Source organism: Triticum aestivum, chromosome 2B (genome assembly GCF_018294505.1).
Source record: "Triticum aestivum cultivar Chinese Spring chromosome 2B, IWGSC CS RefSeq v2.1, whole genome shotgun sequence".
NCBI classification, from domain to species: Eukaryota; Viridiplantae; Streptophyta; class Magnoliopsida; order Poales; family Poaceae; genus Triticum; species Triticum aestivum.
This window is the reverse complement of record NC_057798.1, coordinates 677,903,556-677,926,421: the sequence shown is the minus strand read 5'-3', so window position 1 is coordinate 677,926,421 and position 22,866 is coordinate 677,903,556. Positions and strand designations below refer to the sequence as shown.

Sequence of the window (22,866 nt, the reverse complement as noted above, 5' to 3'; positions counted from 1 at the left end):
GGTGTTGGCGTGTGGGTGGCCGGAGCGAGTGGCCGGTGGCGTCAGGGGAAGAACGTGACGAGCGGAATGGGCCGCTACGCAACACCCGCCCGAAAAATGAAGGGATTCACGTGTACGTTTGCCGCTCCGGAAGAGAGTAGTAGTATCTTTCTTATCCGAAAACGAACATGCGGTACACTACTCCTTGGAAGTATACCGCGTGCTTTCGAGAGTACATAGGAGTGTGTCAAGTCGGGTCACGAGACTGTCCAAAACGTCCCGGTCAAACGCAGCTTTAGCAGGAGGGGTCCATAAAATCCACTAGACCGCTACGTCCCGAGAAAACCACGGGCTCCTCTATTCAAATCATCTTCATAAGCTAGCTGCATATATTTTAACCCGCATTTATCTACCCAGATGAAATTCCTGCAAATCGGATGATATTCATTAAAGTGCGGATAAAAAAATAGTACAAATCGTCAATACATAGCATGCAAATTAATTCTAGTACATCAATGTCCAAATTCACCTGGATTAACCGGATGTCCAACAAGTTTTTCATCAACGGATGAACAATCATCTTCACCCAACAGTGTGCGCACGTAAATAACCGTCTCTCTATCACGTGGTACACCACGGCAGCGCATGCGGGCTACATATAATGTGTAGACCAACATTGAGTGAATGAATCAATCGACAAGTTTCGTCCTCTGCCGTGTGCAATGGCCACCTTGCCTCGAGGTGACGAACCACGCCACACAACTTGGTGACGCTTGTCTAGATTGTGTACCAGCGATACGACAACGACCTCACGTTGCGTTGTTGAATGATTTACATATCGTAGCGCGCAATGTGCTTTCGTACGTGAAATTTTCATACACTTGCTCCTAGAAGATCGTCCCTCTGCTCTTGTCTACGAAATCTGCGGATACGGCCAACCACGTCTCGCACAGCAACTCATCCTCCATGGCCGAGTAGCTCACCATCCTTCATACTCTAAAGAATGACATAGCTTTGAAAATAAGCTTAATGGCATTTGACCGAACACCTGCCGGGCGAGGTGCCTGCCATGGAGGTCGTCGACAAGGGGGCAGAGTGTACCTGGTACAAACGGCTCTAGGGTGGATAGCTCTGTCGCAAAGGCGAGCGGGGCGCGTCGGTGCTAGTTGCGGATGTCCGACAATGCCTTTGTGGCGGTCGAAGACGTACAACACCGGCGGCTGAGGTGGAGGGTGCAGATGCAAAGCAATGGGGAGAAGGAAAGGACTGGAAGAAAATGGGACCGGAAGGGGATTGGGTGGGCCGGGGGTGTCGGAGTCCTACGTGTCTGCTGTCCGAACTTCCGCAAACCTCCCCTTAATTTGTCTCTAATTTGCGGGAGAAATCAAGTCTGTACTGCTTCGCGGACCGATACAGGACCGCGTTGGATGGCTTTCGTGCTCCTGACAGCACGGTCCAAACGGATGCAAGAGGTTTGAGGGTTGGCGCCGGAGATGCCCTTGATCCCTCCATTCTAATATGAACTACGTACGAAGCAAAAATGAGTTAAGCTACACCCTAAAAATACGTCTATGTACATTTGTCTGTAGTTTGTACTAAAATCCCTAAAAAAGATTACATTTAGAAGATTAGAATCCTGAGGATTTTTTCCCCATATTGGCTTGATTCACATGATTAAATCCTATATAGACAATTTTCATTATCCCCAACCTTGTGTTTTTAGAATCCTGCGAGTCAAATAGGCCCCAGGACCAGGTGTTCAGTTTTTTTTTTAAAAAAAATCTTCAGGAAAATTAAGGCCCTACTATTACTAGACCGATTACGCCAAGACAGTGGTAGCTCGGTTACGTTACTTTAGCGGTAGACGACAGTGCGTGGAGTAGATAGCACTTCTACAGTGGAGTAGCATCACAGATCGACAGATCGATAGGGCGGTCCACATCCGACTAGGATACTCGCTCTTAACCAATCAGCCCGACTGATCAGCGGAGAAAACCCAACTAAATTACTCCTACAGACGCATCCCTCCGCCCTAAACAAACCCATTTGAAAACTACCCCCGACTCCACTTTGCCAGCCTACAAGACCTCCCCGCTCCTCCCTCCCCGGGCCCGTCACACCACCGCGTCAAGTCCAGCCAGGGACGGCAATGCGCAGGGCAGCGGCGAGGAGGGAGCCATGAGGTGCCGGACGCACCCCTACGAGAGCGCGGTCGGCGTGTGCGCCGCCTGCCTCCGCGGCCGCCTGCTCGCGCTCGCCGCCAAGCAGAACCAGGCGCCCTCGCTGCCCCCGACGCCGCTGCCGGAGCCCGTCCCGCTCTTCCCGAGGTCGGTGTCGCCCTACGTCTGCCCCCGCAAGTCCGACGCCGCCTCGGGGCCCGGGCCGTGGCGCCACCCGTCCAGCCGCCTCTTCTTCCGGACGCCCCAGGTCGGGCCCGGCACCGGCTTCGAGGAGGGCGACACCGGGTTCCAGATCAGGCGGAGGCGGAGCAGCAAGCTCTCCGCCCTCGCCGCGCTCTTCGGCGGTCACCGCCAGCACCGGCACGACGCATCGGAGGAGAAGGGCGGGGGGCGGAGGCACGGATCTTGGCTCGCGGGGATCATGCCGCGCGCGCGCGGTCGACGGAAGGAGGGGCCGGCGACGGAGTCGCCGCTGTCCCCGCGGCGCTCCTCCCGCGTGATCAGCAACCGGGGGCTCTCGCCGGTGCGGTGCTCCTACGAGGAGAGCGAGGAGGGCGGCTCGGTGGCGGACTCGCCGTGGCGGCCGTCGCCGATGCGGAAGACCCCCTGCCGTCGCCTCCTGGGCGGCGCCGGGGCCGGCGTGTCGGGCTTCGCGGTGTGCATCAGCCCGCTCGTCCGCCCCAGCCCGGCGCGGAACCACCACCGCGGAGGCCACCCTCCGGACGCCCCCGCGCTGTCCGGCGAGCTCCGGCCGTCGCCGCTCCACCAGCCCTCCTCCGGCTCCTCCCTCCACCACTGCCGCTCCTGGAAGCTGGCCGACGGCGGCCGCTTCAGGTGAGGCCAACCACCGTCCCGCATATTCCGGCCATTCGTCCCAGATTCCTCAGAGGCCATTTTTTTTCGGGGATTTGCCCCCCTTTAGCTTTACTTGTAAACTGGAGAAGGAATCTGGGGCCCGGATAGGGGCTCCGTTCCGCTGACATGTGGGCAACTGTATTGGTGCCTGTCAGCTGAGCATGCTGTAAAAAAAGCTTCATGTGTCTGTGTATACTAGTTCATTTATTTGCGTGTCAGATTATCACAGAATTGTTTTGTGTTTTGAGATTGAGATTCTGCGATGGATCTGTATATATTTTAGCAGCGAGGTCATGTGGGTGGAATTGAATGCTGGGTGGCATTATGAAGGGCCGGATCTAGTGTCTCAGTGGAGGGCTGACACGATCACGTTCGTTTTTTATATATATACATGTCGTCATGAGCCGTTCATGGTCTACGGAGTAGTTGATCGGCAGAGGTGTCTGTTGGTTCCGGTGACGGAAATTTGTACCGCAATCGTTGATGCTATTGGCTTGATGTTTGCATCAGTCTGATTATGTCTTCCGGGTAGATACTCCTCAGTCCTCACGATCATGGCAACACGTTACTGGAGGCGGTCTCAAAGGCTTATGGAAGCTTCCGATTGCTTCTGGAACAAATTAGCACAGCACAGGTTGCGTGACATCGCAACCGCAAGCTTCTGACTTGTGCGTTCCTTCCACAAGGTCGGTGCAGAGACGGTGCAGAAATATCCTCATCAAGCAGCAGATCGCGGGTGTGTTTCGGAGCTGTGGCGTGCTGATGCCATGGGACGACACCTGGGCGCCCAGAGGTCAGCCCATTCACCGCCCACTCACTCCAAGTCAACTTCCGATCTACTGTTCCGCTCTCTCAGACAAGAACTGCGGGGTGGATTTGGAAATAAGGAGCTCGCAATCATTAGTCATGGGGTTTTGCTTAGCTAGAACCCACCGGCACCGGCACCTACCTGGGCAGGGTAGTTGAGCTCAGCTAAGCGCGAGCGTCTGGACAGAAATTGACAGGCTCGTCGCGCACTCGCCCGCGAGCTTTAGTTATCGCGGATCATGGAAAAGCTCCCCAATTATGATCGCTTTGGCCGGGAAAGATCGCCGCCTTTTGGGTTTCTATAAGTTGCTGGGTGGTGCTGGTGGCGGTGGCCGGTGGCCTCCGCGCGGAGGTTGCGATCCGGTGGATCGCGGTGGGAGTGGCTGGTGCACGCGCGCCGTGGTGCTCGCTTGCCTGCCCGTGTGCCACGGTGTGGTGTGCTGCTCTGTCGCCTGCATGTTTTTTCCGCATGATTCTCTTTGGAAATAGAAAAACCTGTTGACGAGGAAATTCCCACCGGATAGGCCCATAGCGATAGACGACCAGCTATTTGAATTTTTTTTTGATCATGTATATGAAAATAACTGAAGAAAGAGGTGAAAATTAAAATGAAAATAAAAAAACAAAGAAAACCATGTCAAATAACAAAAAGAAAAAACAGAAAAAACATGAAAACCATGAAAAACCCGACATCGTTTGCCTCATGTACACATCGCGTCAAGAACTTATTGCGTGCAAGACACTGGAGATCGATCCTCGTTTCTCCCATTTTGCCATTCCCTTTTTCGTTTAACTGTGTGCGAAACTGGGCCGGCTCAACTACTCTACACCCTTTCGCGGGAGTTTCCTACGGGCTCGCTTAATGTGAGAAATAGTCGGCGCGCAGCTAGAGGCCCATACCCAATAACACTAGTGCCGAATTCAGCACCTCTACGGGTCAAGCCCAGCCTGTGATGATGATATCAAGCCGATCGGCACCCTGGCCCTAACCTTCAGTCAGAACTCAGATGTGGCTGGTGATACTCGGATCACAGGAGGATCAATGGGTGCGTATGAAGGTGGGTGGGGCTATGTCTTGCTTCACGCGAGACAATAGCTCGGCTCGACTAGAGGGAGCCGAAAGTGGGTCGGCACACTAACCATGCGGGTTCATCATGTTGATGTAATGCACTTTTTCTACTTTTATTATTCTGGAAATACTAAGTACATATGTACAAAAAAAGTTATTTACTTGAATTGTCAAAGAATTTACCACACATTTAAAAATGTTCATGCGGTGTAAACAATGCTCGCTCAACATTTAGAAAATATTTGTACCACTAAACAATTATGTGCCATTTTTAAAAATGTTCACGCGTCTAAAAAATACATGTTACCTTTAAAAAATGTTATAAAACATAAATAAATGTTCATATAAATCAAATAAATGTTCCATACCATCCAAAAACTGCACATTACATTTAAAAATTGTTAAAACTTTTCAAACATCAGTTCGTGACATTTAAAAAAATTATATAATATAAAAAATATTCACATAGTTTACTTTTTTGTATCATTTAAAAAAAATCTCAACATTTATTTGCAAAGTGCTTAACTCATACTAAAAATCGCCGCCTTTTGGGTTTCTATAAAGGCATGGACTATGGAGGCCGCCATAGGTATAGCCCCTTCCTGTCCAGGTAGATAAAAGTATGCTGAAGCAGCAGCACCGGAAGGTAAACACTCAATGCAATAGGCTGCCTCACGAGGGTCCGCAGTCGTTCTTTTCCTATTCTTTTGTATCGCATGGAATGAGATCTTGCATATTTCATACTCATGCATGCTCAACTATCTCTACTTTTCTTCCCCCCCCCCTCTCTCTCTCTCTCTCATTTTTGCTTCTTTGCTTAGGGAGGAGCCAGGCTCATTTGCAGGCATTTGTTTTGGTCTGTAGGCATCACATCAAGCCATTTTGGACCACCCAAGCCTATGTGGATAGTTGTGACAACTGTTCACGGTGTATGGTTGGCCTTAACCTAAGTTGCTTGCTGCTGGTGGCCGGTGGCCTACTCCGGAGGTTAGGCCAACTCCAACGCGCGAGCCCGAACGGACGTCTGCTTTGTCCGGATTTCGTTCGTTTGGGTGTGGCAATGGGGTCATGTCCGTCCGGATTCGTGGATGCGTCGGCCGTGCGCCCAACGCGCGGCCGCATTTTGGCCGTATCTTGTTCACGTGCATGCAAAAGTGAGAAACAAAGGATTTAAAGCCGCGACCGCGGTTCGCACTAGTTCGCCCCAGCCGGCAACACAGCCGACGGCCTACAATCGATGCCGGTAACAAAGCCAACGTCCGGCACAGGAGCCAGCCTTCAAAAAGACATGTTTCACACCGGCAACAAAGCCAGCGGCCGGCACATCCAGTCTACAGAATGGGCAAGTTTTGCCGCCGGCAACAAAGCCAGCGGCCATCACACTAGTCAGCCTTCAAAAGAGACAAGTTTTCTCGCCGGCAACAAAGCCAGCGGTCGACACAGGTACCATCCTTCAAAAAGGACCACCATTGTGGCCGTCGTCTCACCTAGATCATGTCGTCACGGGCGAACATCTCATTAGCCGGTTCGTGAACCAAGCCTTCCTCTCTGGTGACATGTTGTTCTTGTCGACGATCATGATCGCTAGTGCCACCTCCTTGGCTTGTGTGTCGGCATTGGTGGCCTCGATCTCTAGCTTCTTGAGTTGAGTGGCCTTCTCGATGTCAAGCTTCCTCTTCTTCACGACCTCCTCCATGTCAAACTTCTTCATTTGAAGATCTAGGTATATCTTCATTTGCTCCTCCCTCCCTTTGCTCTTCCTCTCCTCTCGCATTTCCTTTTGGCTCATCATATCCTCCAAAGTTCCTTGCAAGGCTATAGAAGACGCATCATGCTTCTCGTCGGACTTCAAGCTTGTCTTGCCCCTCGGCCTCTTGAGCACGTCTCCCGCATCAGCCTCGATCGCTGCCTCCTTCTCTCCTCTCTTCTTCCAACGGGCATTGTATTGGTCCTTGAACTTGGGGCAATCTTTGCTGAGCACCCAACAATGCGTGAGAGTGAATGGCTTGTCTTTGTGCCGGGCCTTGAAGGCTTCCAAAGATTGGAATGCCTACACAATCAAACATGCGACCACAATTGTAACATGAAAGGTCATATAATGCATGAAACTTAAATGGCATGCCAACATGAATGGACGCATGATGGAAAAGAGAGGGGTTCATATCAAGTCACCAAGGCCTAGGCCGCTCACGGGACAGGCTTTGACGCTCTCAAGCGCGACACAATATTTGTTGCATTCTTGTTGGATGAATCCCCAACTTTTTTGGATTGAACTGATACCACGAGTGCTTGTGAATTGGTAGGGGGCAAAATTTATTTGCTAATGAAAGTTCTTGTGAACCCTTGTCCAAAAGACAACTCCTTTTTGCTCGGCACCTTTGATTGGATCTTTGTCGATTTCCTTCCAACTCTCGCATATCAAAGTGTCCTCGACTTGGCTATATGATCCCGTGCGAATGCTCTTCCTCCTCTTTTGTGCTTCAGACTTTTGGGTGAGCTCGTCGATGAAACACAATGGCTCCACGGAAATGTCCACCTCATCTTCAAATTACAAGTCATCATATTCCTGCCACGAATTGCCATGGTCGTCCTCATCAGCATCATCATGGCCGCTGTCGGTGTCAAAACCGGCGGATCTCGGGTAGGGGGTCCCGAACTGTGCGTCTAGGCGGATGGTAACAGGAGACAAGGGACACGATGTTTTACCCGGGTTTGGGCCCTCTTGATGGAGGTAATACCCTACGTCCTGCTTGATTAATATTGATGATGTGTGTTACAAGAGTGGATCTACCACGAGATCAAGGAGGCTAAACCCTAGAAGCTAGCCTATGGTATGATTGTTGTTCGTCCTATGGACTAAAGCCATCCGGTTTATATAGACACCAGAGAGGGCTAGGGTTACACAAAGTCGGTTACAATGGTAGGATATCTACATATCCGTATCGCCAAGCTTGCCTTCCACACCAAGGAAAGTCCCATCCGGACACGGGACGAAGTCTTCAATCTTGTATCTTCATAGTCTTGGAGTCCGGCTGATCATGATAGTTCGGCTATCCGGACACCCCCTAGTCCGGAACTCCCTCAGTAGCCCCTGAACCAGGCTTCAATGACGATGAGTCCGACGCGCATGTTGTCTTCGGCATTGCAAGGCGGGTTCTTCCTCCGAATAATTTATAGAAGATTGTAAACACCAGGATAGTGTCCGACTCTGCAAAAAATAAATTCCACGTACCACCGTAGAGAGAATAATATTACACAAGTTCAATCTGCTGACATATTCTATGGCGTGACGTCACACCACTACCAAGCCTTTACTCGAATTGTTTTTACTGTACCACCTCAGCGCGTTTAGCGAAGCGGTTTCCTTTGCACGTCTTGTCGAAGCAGAGATCGTGTTCCCCTTATTCCGGGATTCCCATCAATATGGACGTGGGTAACCCAACCACACCATTGATTGTAGCGCTTGGGAGATAAGCGAGTTTTACCAGGCCGGTGGGGACACATGTTTTTGTCCGCCCATATAAGGGGATAAAGATCCAACCCTTTTACCCGCACCTTCTTCCTCCTTGGCTTATCCATCTCCGTGAACTCAAGCTCCAGCGCCCAAGTCTGCACTTCTCACCTCAACCTTCTCCAACTATGTCCGGAGCGAGAGGCAAGTGGATGGCCTCCTCCGTCACGGAGGGGCACATCGAAAGGTTGCGCGGCGCCGGATACCTGTCCAGCGACATCGCGCACCGGCTACCCGACAAGGGGCAGCTCATCCCCACCCCCAGGCCCCATGAGAGGGTGGTTTCCCTTCCCCATTTCCTCCGCGGACTGGGCTTTCCACTTCACCCCTTTGTCCGGGGGATCATGTTCTACTACGGCCTAGATTTCCATGATCTGGCGCCGAATTTCATCCTCAATATCTCGGCGTTTATCGTCGTGTGTGAGGCCTTCCTCTGCATCCAGCCCCACTTCGGCTTGTGGCTCAAGACCTTCAATGTCGAGCCGAAGGTCGTGAAGGGGAATCAGGCGGAGTGCGGAGGCGCCATGGTGGGCAAGATACCCAACGTCATCTGGCTCGAGGGCGCCTTCGTGGAAACCATCAAGGGATGTCAATCGGGGTGGTTCTACATCACCGAGCCGCGTGACCCTAAATGGGTAGCAGCCCCTGAATTCAGATCTGGAATCCCCACACGGCTCACCTCTTGGAAGGAGAGTGGCCTGACTTGAGGTGATTCGGAGGAGCTGACCGGACTCCAAGCCTGCATCCAGAAGCTGGTGAACAAGAAGCTCAAGCTTGTCAACGTGGTCCAAGTCATGCTCATCCGCCGGATTCTCCCATGCCAACAACGGGCCTTTAAATTGTGGGAGTTCAATCCGGCACAACACCAAACCTTGAGTAGGCTCTTCGACACTAGGTATGAAGATGCCTGGAAGGTGCTTTTTAAGGGCGCCGAAGCTCCCGAATCCGCTACCGAAGATCGCGGATTTCGCTCGCAGCGCCAGGCTGACGAGGTAAGTGATTCTACCCTTTACGGGACACTTGTTTTCCATAGTTTGACCCTATGCGGGATCTAATCTCCCCCTTTCCTTTGACAGGACTGGCTGAAGAAGGCCGAGCAGACTAACTGTCCGGCCCCCTTGCCAGAAGACCCAGTAGATGCCCGTCTAGCGGGGTTACTGGTTCCGGCACCCCATGTGGTGCCGGAGAAGAAGGCCAAGAAGGAGGCCACGGGTACTCGAAAGAGTTCCCGTTTTTAGGTGTCCGATGAATCCGAAGCCGACTCCTCCCCCGAGGACGAGGAGGAGAAGAAAAAGGCCCCTCCCCCAGCGGGGGGAGGGAAGAAAAGGAAGGCCTCCCCAACAAGGGAGGCCGAAGGGTCCAAGAAGGGAAAAACTCTTTCCCCGGACCGCTCTGCCAACGCCAGTGATGACGACGAGGACTGACCTCCAAGGGCCAAGCCCCTGGCGAGATCGTAAGTATCCGGACTCCCGAATAACTTCATGGTTTTTCTTTTCGCCACATAATGTCTTTCTAATGCCGCATACAACCCTGCAGTCCGCCCAAGGATGATCTTCCTGCTTCGTCGAGCGGGTCCTTAGGTGCGTCGGACATGGATTCCCTTCCGACTGCCTCCACCCCCCGTGATGCGGATGATGCCAAGGTGGGATCCCAGGAAGGGACCCACCAGGAGGAGGAGGCCCCGGAGGTGTTGCAGGACAACCTCCCGGACTTTGCACCAGACTCGGCCCCGGAGCCTACAGTGGCTCCGGAGTCCGGCGGGCGGCCCCTTCGTAAGAAGGGCAAGACCGTGACGCCGGCAGCCTCCGTCCAACCGGAGGCGCCGGATAACTTGCTGGAGGCGCTCAATAGCGCCTCCATTGAAGAGGAACACCGCACTGTTATGAGTGCGGTGATTCAGAAGGTTCAGCTCGCCAAGACCGGGCTGACCGAAGCCTGCAGTAGCCTTCTAACAGGCTTTGAGGTAAGAATTTCGATATATATATAAAATGGTACCGCATAGACAGTAGCCCCTGATGCTCGGTTCGGTGTTCGGAAAGAAAAGCCGGACTGAGGATCTAAAAAGATATACGCAGGAGTCATAAAAAATATGTCAATATGGGATTGCAGGCTGTGCTGCTGACCTCCGCCGCACTGTCTGCGGAGGTCAATACTTTGAAGGAAAACCTCGAGCGGTCCAAGAACGAGCTCGGCCGTGCCAAAAAGCAGCTCGAGGACCAGGAAGGTGAGTAACACCTTATTAAAATTGTACCTTATAGAAAAGGATTTTGGTTGCAAGAAAAATGACAAGGATAACGTGGATGTAACAGGGGCCACAGACAAGGTGGCGACCCTGAAGGAGGCGGTGTCCGTGGCCGAACGTAACACGGTCGCGGAGCGCACCGAGCGAGAAAAGCACGAGGCGCGGGTGGCGGAGGTGCAGCAAGAGCTCCAAGCTCTCATGAAAAAACATGAGATTTTGGAGCGTGACTCGAAGACTCAAGAGTCCGAGCTTGCATCAGCTCTTGAGAGTGCCAAAGCCGCTAAGGCCGAAGCCCACAAGGCCCTTCAGGAGATTGAGGCATTGAAGAGAATAGCGGCGGGTAAGGCATTTTTCATGCAAAGCAAGCATGTGAATGTAAATTACCTGTTACTTACCCGAATTCGGAGCTCTCCAGGAGCGTTCGCAGATCTGCCCTGCAGCGTGTCCGATGCTGCCGCTTTCTACAGGGCCGAGGAGGGGAGCTCGACGGAGAAGGTCTTCTGGTCTCAATATGCTGAGGCCGGACATCCGGTGCCCCTTAGCGACCAGCTGAAGCAGCTGGTCGAGCTCCACAAGGTGGCCGAACAGGCCATGAAGGGCCTCATAGTCGGCTGTGGCCCAATGAGGCCATGCCTGGGAGCTACTTCGGCCTGGTGCGGTGGTTGGTGGATGCGTGTCCATGGGTGGAGGTCATCAAGCGATCCGCCTGTATTGAAGGTGCCCGTCGGGCCCTAGCCCGCGCTAAGGTGCACTAGGGCAAGATGGATGCTGAGAAGCTTGTGACGGACGCGCCACCGCCGGGCAAGGAGTATCGCACGCCCGAGATGTATTATAAGAGTGTCCTGAAGGGTGCCCGCACTATTGCGGGTGAGTGCTCCAATGATGTAATATTTGAGTAGACTCGCACTTTGTTATCCTATGCGTTGAAAACTTAGTTCATATGCGCTAAGCAACGCTTGTTAATTTAAAATATTACCTTCTGTGTGGCTGTTTATCAAATCTGAGAGATGGCAAGTCGTCGGCTTCGGCCCCCATGCCGCGAGTGCTGGGGTGTTCGGGATAAACTTGAGCACTCTTGTTCCCATTTTTGGGTCCATCTAGGGAGGCGCTCAACATGACGAACAAGGCAACTGGACTTATAATGCTTGAACACTCTCACTTAGCCATAGAATTCTATAATTTTAAATTTCGGCGAAGCCCCTAGTCTTCGGAAGGCCGAATTTGGGGCGCTATCCACGCCTGCGCCGGACAAAAACCGGCTCCTCGCTCTAAGCGGCATAAGTCTTTAAGGACTCGCAAAAACCCTCTCGAACAGCGACCGACTCTCGCCTCATCATGATGGTCAGTTTTAGCTTTCTCCACTGAGGCGTTAACCCAGCTCAACTGGGGCGCAATCGCAGTGGTTCTCCCAGTGCTACCTTAGCCGATACAACGGAATGTAAGGTACCAAAACATGGGAGCCGGGCAAACCCAACTATTGACCCAAGACATGATTCGGAGCCGATGCATATAATGCTATAAGTTCGGGGTGCCGCACTTGTGAAAGTGTTCGGACTTATCACACCATGATGCGGGAAACATAAGCCCCTGGTGTATTTGAACCGTACCAAAGTGTACGGATGCAACATGCCGTAAATGAACATACGTATAAAAAGGAAATGCAATTATAAGCAAAAATGTGCTGCATTGTTTTATTCAAGAAGTGCTGCTATGAATGCAGAACGATACAAATAGTGTGATAAGCAAGGGACGGGACTGCTTAAGCATGTCCCCCTCCAGGGGTAGGCTGCAGAGTGGTGTATAAAACAGATTTAATGCTCGTAATGGAGACCACCTGGATATTCGTTGTAGCCTTTATCCTTCCCTGGCTGTTGCATCGTGAGTTCGGCAGGTCTGCTGCCGGACAGGGCCTCTGACGAACGGAGTCCTGTGGGTAAAAATTAAATAAAAAAGAGAAAAGAAAAAAGAACGACGCACTTGAGAGCCCCTGGTGTGTTTAAGCCGCAGTCTGGGCCTATCGTGGTCGTGCCCCTCTCCCCATGCCCATGGTATCTTCAGAGTGTAATGGTGTACGCGAAGGACCTGTCTTGACATTTTGCGGGGGCTGGGGTTGGGGCCGCACTGCTACGCGTGCTCGGGACGTGCCATGTGGTCTTGTTGTAGGTTACTTCGGGCGCGCTTAGCTGTGTCCGGCCGCTTAACGGCCGGACTCGAGAATTGCCTTAAGAGGCTGCATTGTACTTCTGCCGCGAGAGCTGCTGTATGTTCCTCCGTGCGGAGAGAATGTTCAGTGTTTCCGTTGACCGTGATGACTCCTCGAGGGCCTAGCATCTTGAGCTTGAGGTATGCGTAGTGTGGCACCGCGTTGAACTTTGCAAACGTGGTACGTCCGAGCAGGGCATGATAGCCGCTGCGGAACGGAACTATGTCGAAGATTAACTCCTCGCTTCGGAAGTTATCCGGGGATCCGAAGACCACTTCCAGTGTAACTGAGCCTGTACAATTGGCTTCTACACCTGGTATGACGCCTTTAAAGGTCATCTTGGTAGGTTTGATCCTTGAGGGGTCTATGCCCATTTTGCGCACTGTATCCTGGTAAAGCAGGTTCAGGCTGCTGCCGCCGTCCATCAGGACTCTGGTAAGGTGAAATCCGTCGATGATTGGGTCTAAAACCAATGCGGCGAATCCGCCGTGGCGGATGCTGGTGGGGTGGTCCCTTTGGTCAAAAGTGATCGGGCAGGAGGACCATGGATTGAACTTCGGGGCAACTGGCTCCATCGCGTATACATCCCTGAGTGCACGCTTCCGCTCCCTTTTGGGTATGTGCGTTGCGTATATCATGTTCACCGTCTGCACCTGTGGGGGGAAACCCTTCTATCCTCTATTGTTCGGCGGTCGGGTCTCTTCCTCGTCATCGCTATGCAACCCCTTGTCCTCGTTTTCGGCAATTAACTTGCCTGCCTGCTTGAATACCCAACAGTCCCTGTTGGTGTGGTTGGCTAGTTTTTCGGGGGTGCCGTGTATCTGGCACGAGCGGTCGAGTATTTTGTCCAAATTGGACGGACCCGGAGTAGTTCTTTTGAATGCCTTTTTCCGCTGACCGGGTTTAGAGCCTCTGAATCCGGCATTGACTGCCGTATCCTCACTATTGTCGTTGTTAGTGCGGCGTTTGTTTTTGTTACGACGCGACCTGCCATTTTGGTCCTTAAAATCCGGACTGCCAGAATTTTTGCTGAGGTTGTTGCTGCGTGCTAGCCAGCTGTCCTCACCCGCGCAGAAGCGGGTCATGAGTGATGTGAGGGCTGCCATGGATTTCGGATTTTCCTGTCCCAGGTGCCGGGCGAGCCACTCGTCGCGGATGTTATGCTTGAAGGCCGCGAGGGCCTCCGCATCCGGACATTCGACGATTTGGTTTTTCTTGGTTAAGAACCGTGTCCAGAATTGTCTGGTCGATTCGTCTGGCTGCTGAATTATGTGGCTTAGGTCATCAGCGTCTGGTGGTCGCACATACGTGCCTTGGAAGTTATCGAGGAATGCAGATTCCAGGTCTTCCCAACTCCCAATTGACTATGCTGGCAAGTTGTTAAGCCAATGCCGGGCTGGTCCTTTAAGCTTGAGGGGGAGATATTTGATGGCGTGAAGATCATCGCCGCGGGCCATGTGGATGTGAAGGAGATAGTCTTCGATCCAAACCGCGGGGTCTGTTGTGCCATCATAATATTCGATATTGATGGGTTTAAACCCTTCGGGGATTTGATGATCCATTACTTCATCTGTGAAGCATAGTGGGTGTGCGGCGCCTCTGTACTGGGCGATGTCACGACGGAGCTCAAGAGAGCTTTGTCTATTTTGTTCGGCCCGGCCGGACTTACTGTGTCCGGCGCGACGGTTGTCGTCATGTATCGTGGGGCGCCCATGTGATCCATATATCGATCTTGATTGTCTTGCCTTATCCTCCAATATATCTCGCAAGTCCGGAGCGTTCTCCTGTGGCCTTGTGCTTTTCGAGCGATGCTGGGGTACGCTTCTAGTGAAGGGCCTAGAGGCCTCTCTGTCGCGACCATGGGGTGGTCGGTCAGCCGTATTGTCGTCTCCGGCATCGTCGTCCATACCGTCGATGTCTTCGGAGTCGTAGTCTAGCATGTCGGTTAGATCGTCGACAATGGCTACTAAGTGGGTGGTGGGTGGGCTTTGAATTTCTTCGTCGTCCGCATCCCAACCGTTCTGGCCGCAGTCCGGCCAGGGCTCTCCTAATAACGAGAGATACTTTAGCGAACTCAGGATGTCGCCAAAAGGTGAGTGTTGAAAGATGTCCGCTGCGGTGAACTCCATGATCGGTGCCCAATCGGATTCGACCGGAGGGGGTGCGGGAGGTTCGGAGTCCGGCAAGGAGTCCGGCACCTCGGAGTCACGAGCTTCATGAGGGGTAAGGTTAGTGTTCGGCTCTATCGCCGTAGAGGTTGCAGCCCCCGAGGCGGTGTCTATCCATCCGTCCTCGATCTGTGCAACCGACTCCGAATTTAAGATCGGACCGGGTTCGAGTGCGGCCTCCAGGGTACTGTCCGGCTGCAGAGCTAAATCATGCTTGCCGTGACACTGCGGCACGCTCGGCTGTGGCTCGAATCCATCGAGGATCAAGTCCTCGCGGATGTCAGCCGTGAAGTTCAAACTTCCAAATCTGACCTGACGGCCAGGGGCGTAGCTTTTGATCTGCTCCAGTTGGCCAAGCAGTGCGAAGCCGCCGAATACGAAGATTTGTCCGGGGAGGAAGGTCTCACCCTGGACTACGTCGTTGATGATGATAGGAGAAGCCATCGAGCCTATCGGTGACGGCACAGAGGAACTCTCAATGAAAGCACCAATGTCGGTGTCAAAACCGACGGATCTCGGGTAGGGGGTCCCGAACTGTGCGTCTAGGCGGATGGTAACAGGAGACAAGGGACACGATGTTTTACCCATGTTCGGGCCCTCTTGATGGAGGTAAAACCCTACGTCCTTCTTGATTAATATTGATGATGTGTGTTACAAGAGTGGATCTACCACAAGATCAAGGAGGCTAAACCCTAGAAGCTAGCCTATGGTATGATTGTTGTTCGTCCTATGGACTAAAGCCATCCGGTTTATATAGACACCGAAGAGGGCTAGGGTTACACAAAGTCGGTTACAATGGTAGGAGATCTACATATCCGTATCGCCAAGCTTGCCTTCCACGCCAAGGAAAGTCCCTTCCGGACATGGGACGAAGTCTTCAATCTTGTATCTTCATAGTCTTGGAGTCCGGCCGATCATGATAGTTCGGCTATCCGGACACCCCCTAGTCCGGAACTCCCTCAGCCGCCGAACTAAGAGTCATCATAGGTACCATGGCCATCCTGGCTTTGGGTCGCGTAGGCATCAAAAGGTTGCTCCCGGTCATCGACGTGGAACGCCTCACCACGGCCCTCGAAGATGATGTTCTGCATGAACAAGGAGTAGTACGGGTCATCGACCGCCGACATCTGCGTCAGTGGTGGCATATCGCCGAACAGCTTGCGGGAGTCGGCAATGGTAGCCGACTTGAAAGACCGGGGCCGCTTCCTTTGCGCGCCGTCTTCACAATGGCCAACACCACTATACCCCCGTGTGATGTTGAGGTCGATGACACCCGTGGGCGTAGTCAGGTCGACCACCGCGCAGTCCGGCACATAGAGAATCATGGCTGCCCATGGCCATGCGGCAACGGAGCACGGAAATCCGGCGTGCCGTGTGAGATAGACGAGCTAGGGGAATGGTGCTGCGGCGGTCGATGGGCTAACGAGCCTGTGCTGGTCGCCGCCATGGCAGCGGCTAAGAGAATGGCCGGCGTGGGGTGGGCCATACCACCCATCATGAGGAGGGTGTGCGCCTTGGAGACAATGGACTCCTTGTCGTCGATCTTGTCCTGGTGCTGCATCGCATGCCATATGGCACACTCGGATGCGTACTGTGCGACAACCTTCTTCTCATTTTCCATGGCTCGCTGGTCCCTCCTCTTGGCAGATTCCCCGTCGAGCTCGGCAGAGGATGCTGACGAGAGCTCCGATAACGACTTCTTCATCACGGGCTTCTTCTTCTTCGCCACGGGCTTCTTCGCGGCAGGTGGTGGGTCGCCGGGATTCGCGTCGTCGGCCATGATGGATGGAGAGATGGGCGCGGGAGGTTTTAGAGGAAAAGGAGGCACTACAGGAATCAACTGATTTGCCGTTTGCCATGGCAGACGACAAAGGACTGGAAAGCGGACTGCAAAGGGCTTTGCTGTCAGCCGCCGACGGCAAACATGCTCGGCAAAGTAAGCTACAGTAAACAACTCATTTGTCGTCTACTTCTAGCCAGCGAACGACAAAGACCCTTTATCATCGGTGGCAGACGACAAAGAAGGTAGACGACAAAGAATAGATGTTAGCCATGTTAGGTGGCTAACAAGAAGCTTTGTCGCCTGCCAGCTGACGGCAAACATGCCCTCCCCTTTGTCGCCTGCCACAGACGGCAGAGTGACCAAATGGGTCAGCTCCCAGGTTGCATAGGTGTGCTGCGCTCTTTGCCATCTGTGGCGGACGACAAAGACCCCTTTGCCGTCGGTGGCTGACGGCAAAGAGGCTGCATCGCCTCTTTTTGTTCTATTTTTCCAACCATTTTCACAGCAAATATATGATATTTCACAACAAACACACACACACACACACTCACACACACACTGTGTGTGTTTATATATATACATAAACACTATTCTGATCACGGGATCAGAATAATATTCTGATCACAACATGAACTTCCCGATTAACGCGCCGGACCTTTCCCGAGTACTAGGTTGAACTTCAGCTAAAAAGTGTCCAAATGGGGCTTGCGATATACCGTTGGAAAGCTATGGACACCAATATCATGATCCAAGTTAAATTTTTGGCAAAATGTAGTCGGTTTAAGAGCAGTTTTGAAAACCGTTTTTTCTTCATACACAAAACATGAATCGTATTTTCGATCGCATTTCTAAACTGTTTATTGGAATGAGGTAAATAATATAGCGTTGGAAAGCTGCTGCAAAACCGCTCCTTCGACATGTTGAAAGTTTTCTCTAATTCCCTGTGGATAAAGAGTAGTTTTGAAAATCGTAAAATTTCATAAACCAAATAGCCGACTTTGTATTTTCAACGTAATTTCTAAACGGCTAATCCATTTGAGGAAAATGATATGGCATTGGAAAGCTTGTGAAAATGCGCTACTTTTTCATGTTAAAAGTTTTTTCTAATTTGGAACGGTTTAAAAGTAATTCAGAAAACGGTACAAGTTCCACCGAGTTCGTATTTTTGAGATAAGTTTTTAACCGTATGTCCAAATGCAACAAACGATACGGCGTTGGAAAGCTTGAGGAAATGCGAAACTTTTTCGTATCTATTATTTCTCCTAATTTCTTACAGTTTTAAGTCAAATTAGAAAATGGCAAAAAACATATTTTCAGCATAATTTCTACAAACTTTAACGGAATGTCGCAAATAATATACCGTTGAAAAGCTACGGAAAATGCGAAACTTTTTCATGTTGATGGTTTTCTCTGATTCTTAGCCGTTTTCCAGTAATTTCGAAAATGGCGGGATCGTTCGTTCTGCCTTTAGCGCCAAACTGATTCTTCGAAAATGCACCGCGTGAAGAACCTGAACTTCTCGGCACGTGTACTTGAACTTCACTCTGTTTTTCACGTGCTTTTTTTGCTCGTATATCTCTAGCCACTGCTCCTAGCTCTCCATCCACTCACCGGAATTGAGCAAGTGATATACTGATGGAAAGCTGCTGTAAACACGCAACTTTCCCGTGTTGATCATTTTTTCATACTTGCAACGATTTTAAAAGTTTTTCATCTGAAATTCATTCAGCGTAGTAGTTGAACTTCATGCTATTTTCACGTTGAACTTCTGTGACGTATTTTTGTTTGTACGCGTGCCTGAACTTCCCTCTGTACGAACCCGACCTTCGGGCTATCTTTGCAACCGTGGCTTCCCCCGCGAATTATTCTTTTTAGTCGTGTTCTATATGATGTTAGTGTAATCTAGAAACGTTTTTTACCAACTAAATACCGGTTTTAAATAGGAATCTCGCTCATTGGCGGATTTTGCTCTTGGGTCGTGATGAAATTGCGTTTTTTGCAATTTTACTGCTTGAGTTGTTCGACCTGAACTTCCCCGTGTGCTAGGTTGAACTTCCCCCAACATTGCCCAAATAGGGCTTGCTATATACCGTTGGAAAGCTATGGACACGTGTATCATGAGCCGAGTTAAATTTTTTGCAAAATGTAAGCAGTTTAAGAGCAGCTTTGAAAACCGTTTTTTCTTCACACAAAAAACATGAATCGTAATTTTGATCGCATCTCTAAACCGTTTATCGAAATGATGCAAGTAATATGGCTTTGGAAAGTTGTTGCAAAACCGCTCCTTCCACATGTTGAAAGTTTTCTCTAATTCCCTACGATTAAAGAGTAATTTAGAAAATTGTAAAATTTCACAAACCGAACAGCAGAGTTCGTATTTTTGATGTCATTTCTAAACGGCTAATCCAATTGAGGAAAATGATATGGCGTTGGAAAGCTTATGAAAATGCGCTACTTTTTCATGTAGAAAGTTTTTTCTAATTTTAAACGGTTTAAGAGTGATTTAGAAAATGGTACAAGTTCCACCGAGTTCGTATTTTTAATCTATTTTTTAACCCTATGTCCGAATGCAACAAATGATATGGCGTTGGAAAGCTTGAGGAAATGTGAAACTTTTTGGTATATATTATTTCTCCCAATTCCTTACTGTTTTATGTCAGTTTTCAAAATGGCTAAAAACGTATTTTCGCTGTAATTTCCACAAACTTTATTGGAATGGGGCAAATAATATACCGCTGAAAAGCTACGGAAAATGCGAAACTTTTTCATGTTGATGGTTTTCTTTGATTCCGAACCGTTTTCAAGTAATTTCAAAAATGGCGAGATCATTCGTTCTGCCTTTATCGTGAAACAGATTCGCCAAAAATGCATCGCGTGAAGAACCTGAACTTCTCGGCATGTCTAATTGAACTTCACCCTATTTTTCACGTGCTTTTTTTGCTCGTAGATCTCCATCCACTGCTCGTAGCTCTCCATCCACTCACCGGAATTGAGCAAGTGATATACTGACGGAAAGCTGGTGTAAACACGCAACTTTCCCTCACGACAATTTTAAAAGTTTTTCATCTCAAATTCATTCACTATAGTAGTCGAACTTCCTGCTGTTTTCACGTTGAACTTCTGTGGAGTATGTTTGTTTGTAATTTTGTCATCCATTCGTCGGTGTTACACAAATCATATTCCTTTTGTATAAACCTTTTTCACAATAATTTTTTTAACTTTCTCCGACCTTGAACTTACAACAACAACAAACTTTTAGCCTTTGCTTTTTTATTTTTTTAATACAAAATGCACACCGTGTAGTACGTGAACTTCTGGCAGTTATTAATCTGAACTTCTCTCAGTTACGTGAAAATATCTGAGTTTTTTATGAATATTAATCTAAATTTCTTAATCCTTTTTATGAATTTTTAAGCGCCCTATTTTTAAACGTTGAACTTCTCGTTATTTTATTTTTGAACTTCTTGTTTCCATTCTTTAATAATGAGGAAAATCTGAGTTTTCTACAATCATCGAACTTCTCCATCTTTTTAATATGGACTTCCTGATTTTATTTTCTCCATCTTTTATATTTCTTAATTAAACACCAAACTTCTCCCCATTTTTAAATTGAACTTCTTGGTTTATTCTTCAGTAACGAGAAAAAATGTGTTTTTAATGTACATTGAATTGCTCTATTTTTTAAAATTGAACTTCCTAAATTTTTTAAAAATGGGGAAAATCATTTTTATAACTTTTTTTGTTGTTCCCTTATTTTAATTTGAACTTATTAGTCATTCTTCAGAACGAGAATTTGAGGTTTTTATAAACTTTGAACTTCTCTATTATTTTAATTTGAACTTCTTAGTTTTATTCTTTATTAACAAGGAAAATCGAGTTTTTTGAACTTCTTTCTTTTAAATTTTTGAACTTCTTGGTTTTATTTTTTAATAATGTGAAAGATCCGATTTTTTATAGACATCGAACTTCACCATTTTTAAAATTTGAACTTCTCAGTTTTATTGGTTAGTAACAAGGAAAATGCTTTTTTATATAAACAATGATACCGTGCCGTTATTTTAATTTGAACTTCTAGTGTTTATACAATGGGGAAAATCAATTTTTATACAATCTTTTTGAAATGCTCCTCCTTTTAATTTGAACTTCTGTGATTTTTTTACAAATGGGGAAAATCCGTTATAAATTTTTTTGAACAATTTTTTTTGAACTTCCTGCTCAAACTTTTTGAACTTCCAAATTTGCCTTTTAGATATTAAAAACTTCATTTTTTTAACATTGACTTCCTTCGGTTTTTAAATTTGAAATTCTTATAGAATTTTGTCGCGATATTTTATGCATTTATTGCTTTTCAGTGAAATGGCCTAGGTGGTCCCTGTTTTCATTTGAAGATTTTTCTTCTGTACGTGGTACACGTGAACTTCGGAATTTCTAAAACATGAACTTCGCGTGCTATTAATTTTTTCACGAAACTCCATAGTTTTTATCTTTGAATTCCATGATATTTTTGTTTACATTTTTTTGGTTTGAACTTCAATGTTCGTTACACCTGAACTTTTGAAATCACACCCTTTTTTATACACATTTTCCCTTGAATCCAACATGCGGAAAAACAATAGTAAATTTTGGGTCAATTCTCATAAGCAATAGGACAAACTTTTAGAGGGCACCCATAATAGTTTTTTTGTTCTATTCAGTGTACTACAAGGTTTTTAATGAAAATTTAGTTTTTTAATAAACATTGACCCACTTTGTTATTTTAATTCTAACTTCTAGGGTTTTTATAAAAACAATTTTTTTTATAGTTTTCCATTTTTAATTTGAATTTCTATTTTTTATTCTATAGCAACGATAAATATCTATGTTTTTATCTACTTTGAACTTCTCAGTTTTTAAAATTTGAACTTCTTTGTTTTTTTGTTTTAGTATAGGAAAATAATTTGATTTTTTCATAAATTCCAAAGTAATCCTTTTATTGAAAAAAATTGTGTCAAGAATGCCCTGAACTTTTTCTATTGCGAACCACCCCATGTTTGGTTTTCAAACATTTTCATTTGTATTTTCTAAACTTCCTGATCTTTTAGTCTCTAAAATCCCAAACTTGCGCAAACTATTTTTTATTTGTTTGTCAAAGCGTACTTCTATTTATTTAGTGAGCGAGCTTCTACATTTTGAAACGTGAGTGTCTATTTTTTTAATTCACCAAGAGATGGACAAATATAAAAGTTGTAAGTTTTTAGATAGGCAAACAACCTTTTTGTGAACATGTATTAAGACCACACACAGACAAAAATAGATCGATTTCTTTGTATTCTCTTTTATATGACATCTCATTCACATATGAGAAAGTAGTGCGTCTAGCTTAGATTCGTTGTTGTTTCTTCTGTGGAATTTCAATAAACAAATGGTGGACGCCAAAGTGTTCACACACAAACACATAGTTTGAACTCTCTCAGAATCAATATATGGACTTCCATAGTTTCTTTTCTCTGGAAAAAAGCATCAAGCATAGTTGGATCGCAACTCATTTTTTCTATTTTGTACATTTGTAGTTTGCAAAAAAAATACCATTTGTTGTAGCAACTTGAAAAGACACCTAGTTGGAAAAACTAGTGGTCTCAACTCTTAATTGAAAACGTGGTGCTTTCTCCCCCACACATTCCAATCTTATCCTCTCATCACTATTGCTATGCGCTCTCTCTCTCTCTCCCCCTGACTTTACTTTCCTCTTCACTGTAGTATGAAATCCATAGCAGAAAACAACAGCAGTTTGGTGAGAATAAAAAGTGTCCAACAAAATCTCTTGCTGCTGCTCGATCCCCTGTAGATGAAGCATAATGAGCAGCATGCTAGTGGGGAAGGCCATTAGCTGGCCTCAAGCAGCAGCCCAAATTTACAGCAACAAAACCATCAGCAGCTCGGTGCCATAGCCTCACGCACGGGGGAAGGTGCCAGGGAACCACAACACACACACAGCTACGGCAATAGCTGCCAGGAAACCGCGGAGCGCCATGTGCGACAGCAACGAGAGACCCTGGGGAAGGTCGAGAACATGCATTGTGGAAGGTCAAT

At 48.3% G+C, this 22,866-nt stretch overlaps 1 protein-coding gene across 1 annotated transcript; it reads left to right on the top strand.

Moving 5' to 3' along the window:
- Window positions 1-1,810: 1,810 nt before the first annotated feature.
- Window positions 1,811-3,232, top strand: LOC123042030 (uncharacterized). The gene has a single exon (XM_044464559.1). It carries the CDS (start codon window positions 2,158-2,160, stop codon window positions 2,995-2,997), a length of 840 nt encoding a protein of 279 aa, XP_044320494.1. The 5' UTR covers window positions 1,811-2,157; the 3' UTR covers window positions 2,998-3,232.
- The last annotated feature ends 19,634 nt before the right edge of the window (window positions 3,233-22,866 follow it).

Bases quoted from the DNA above. Each gene is read 5' to 3' on its own strand.
- LOC123042030 (XM_044464559.1), top strand. From the start codon at position 2,158: ATGAGGTGCCGGACGCACCCCTACGAGAGCGCGGTCGGCGTGTGCGCC.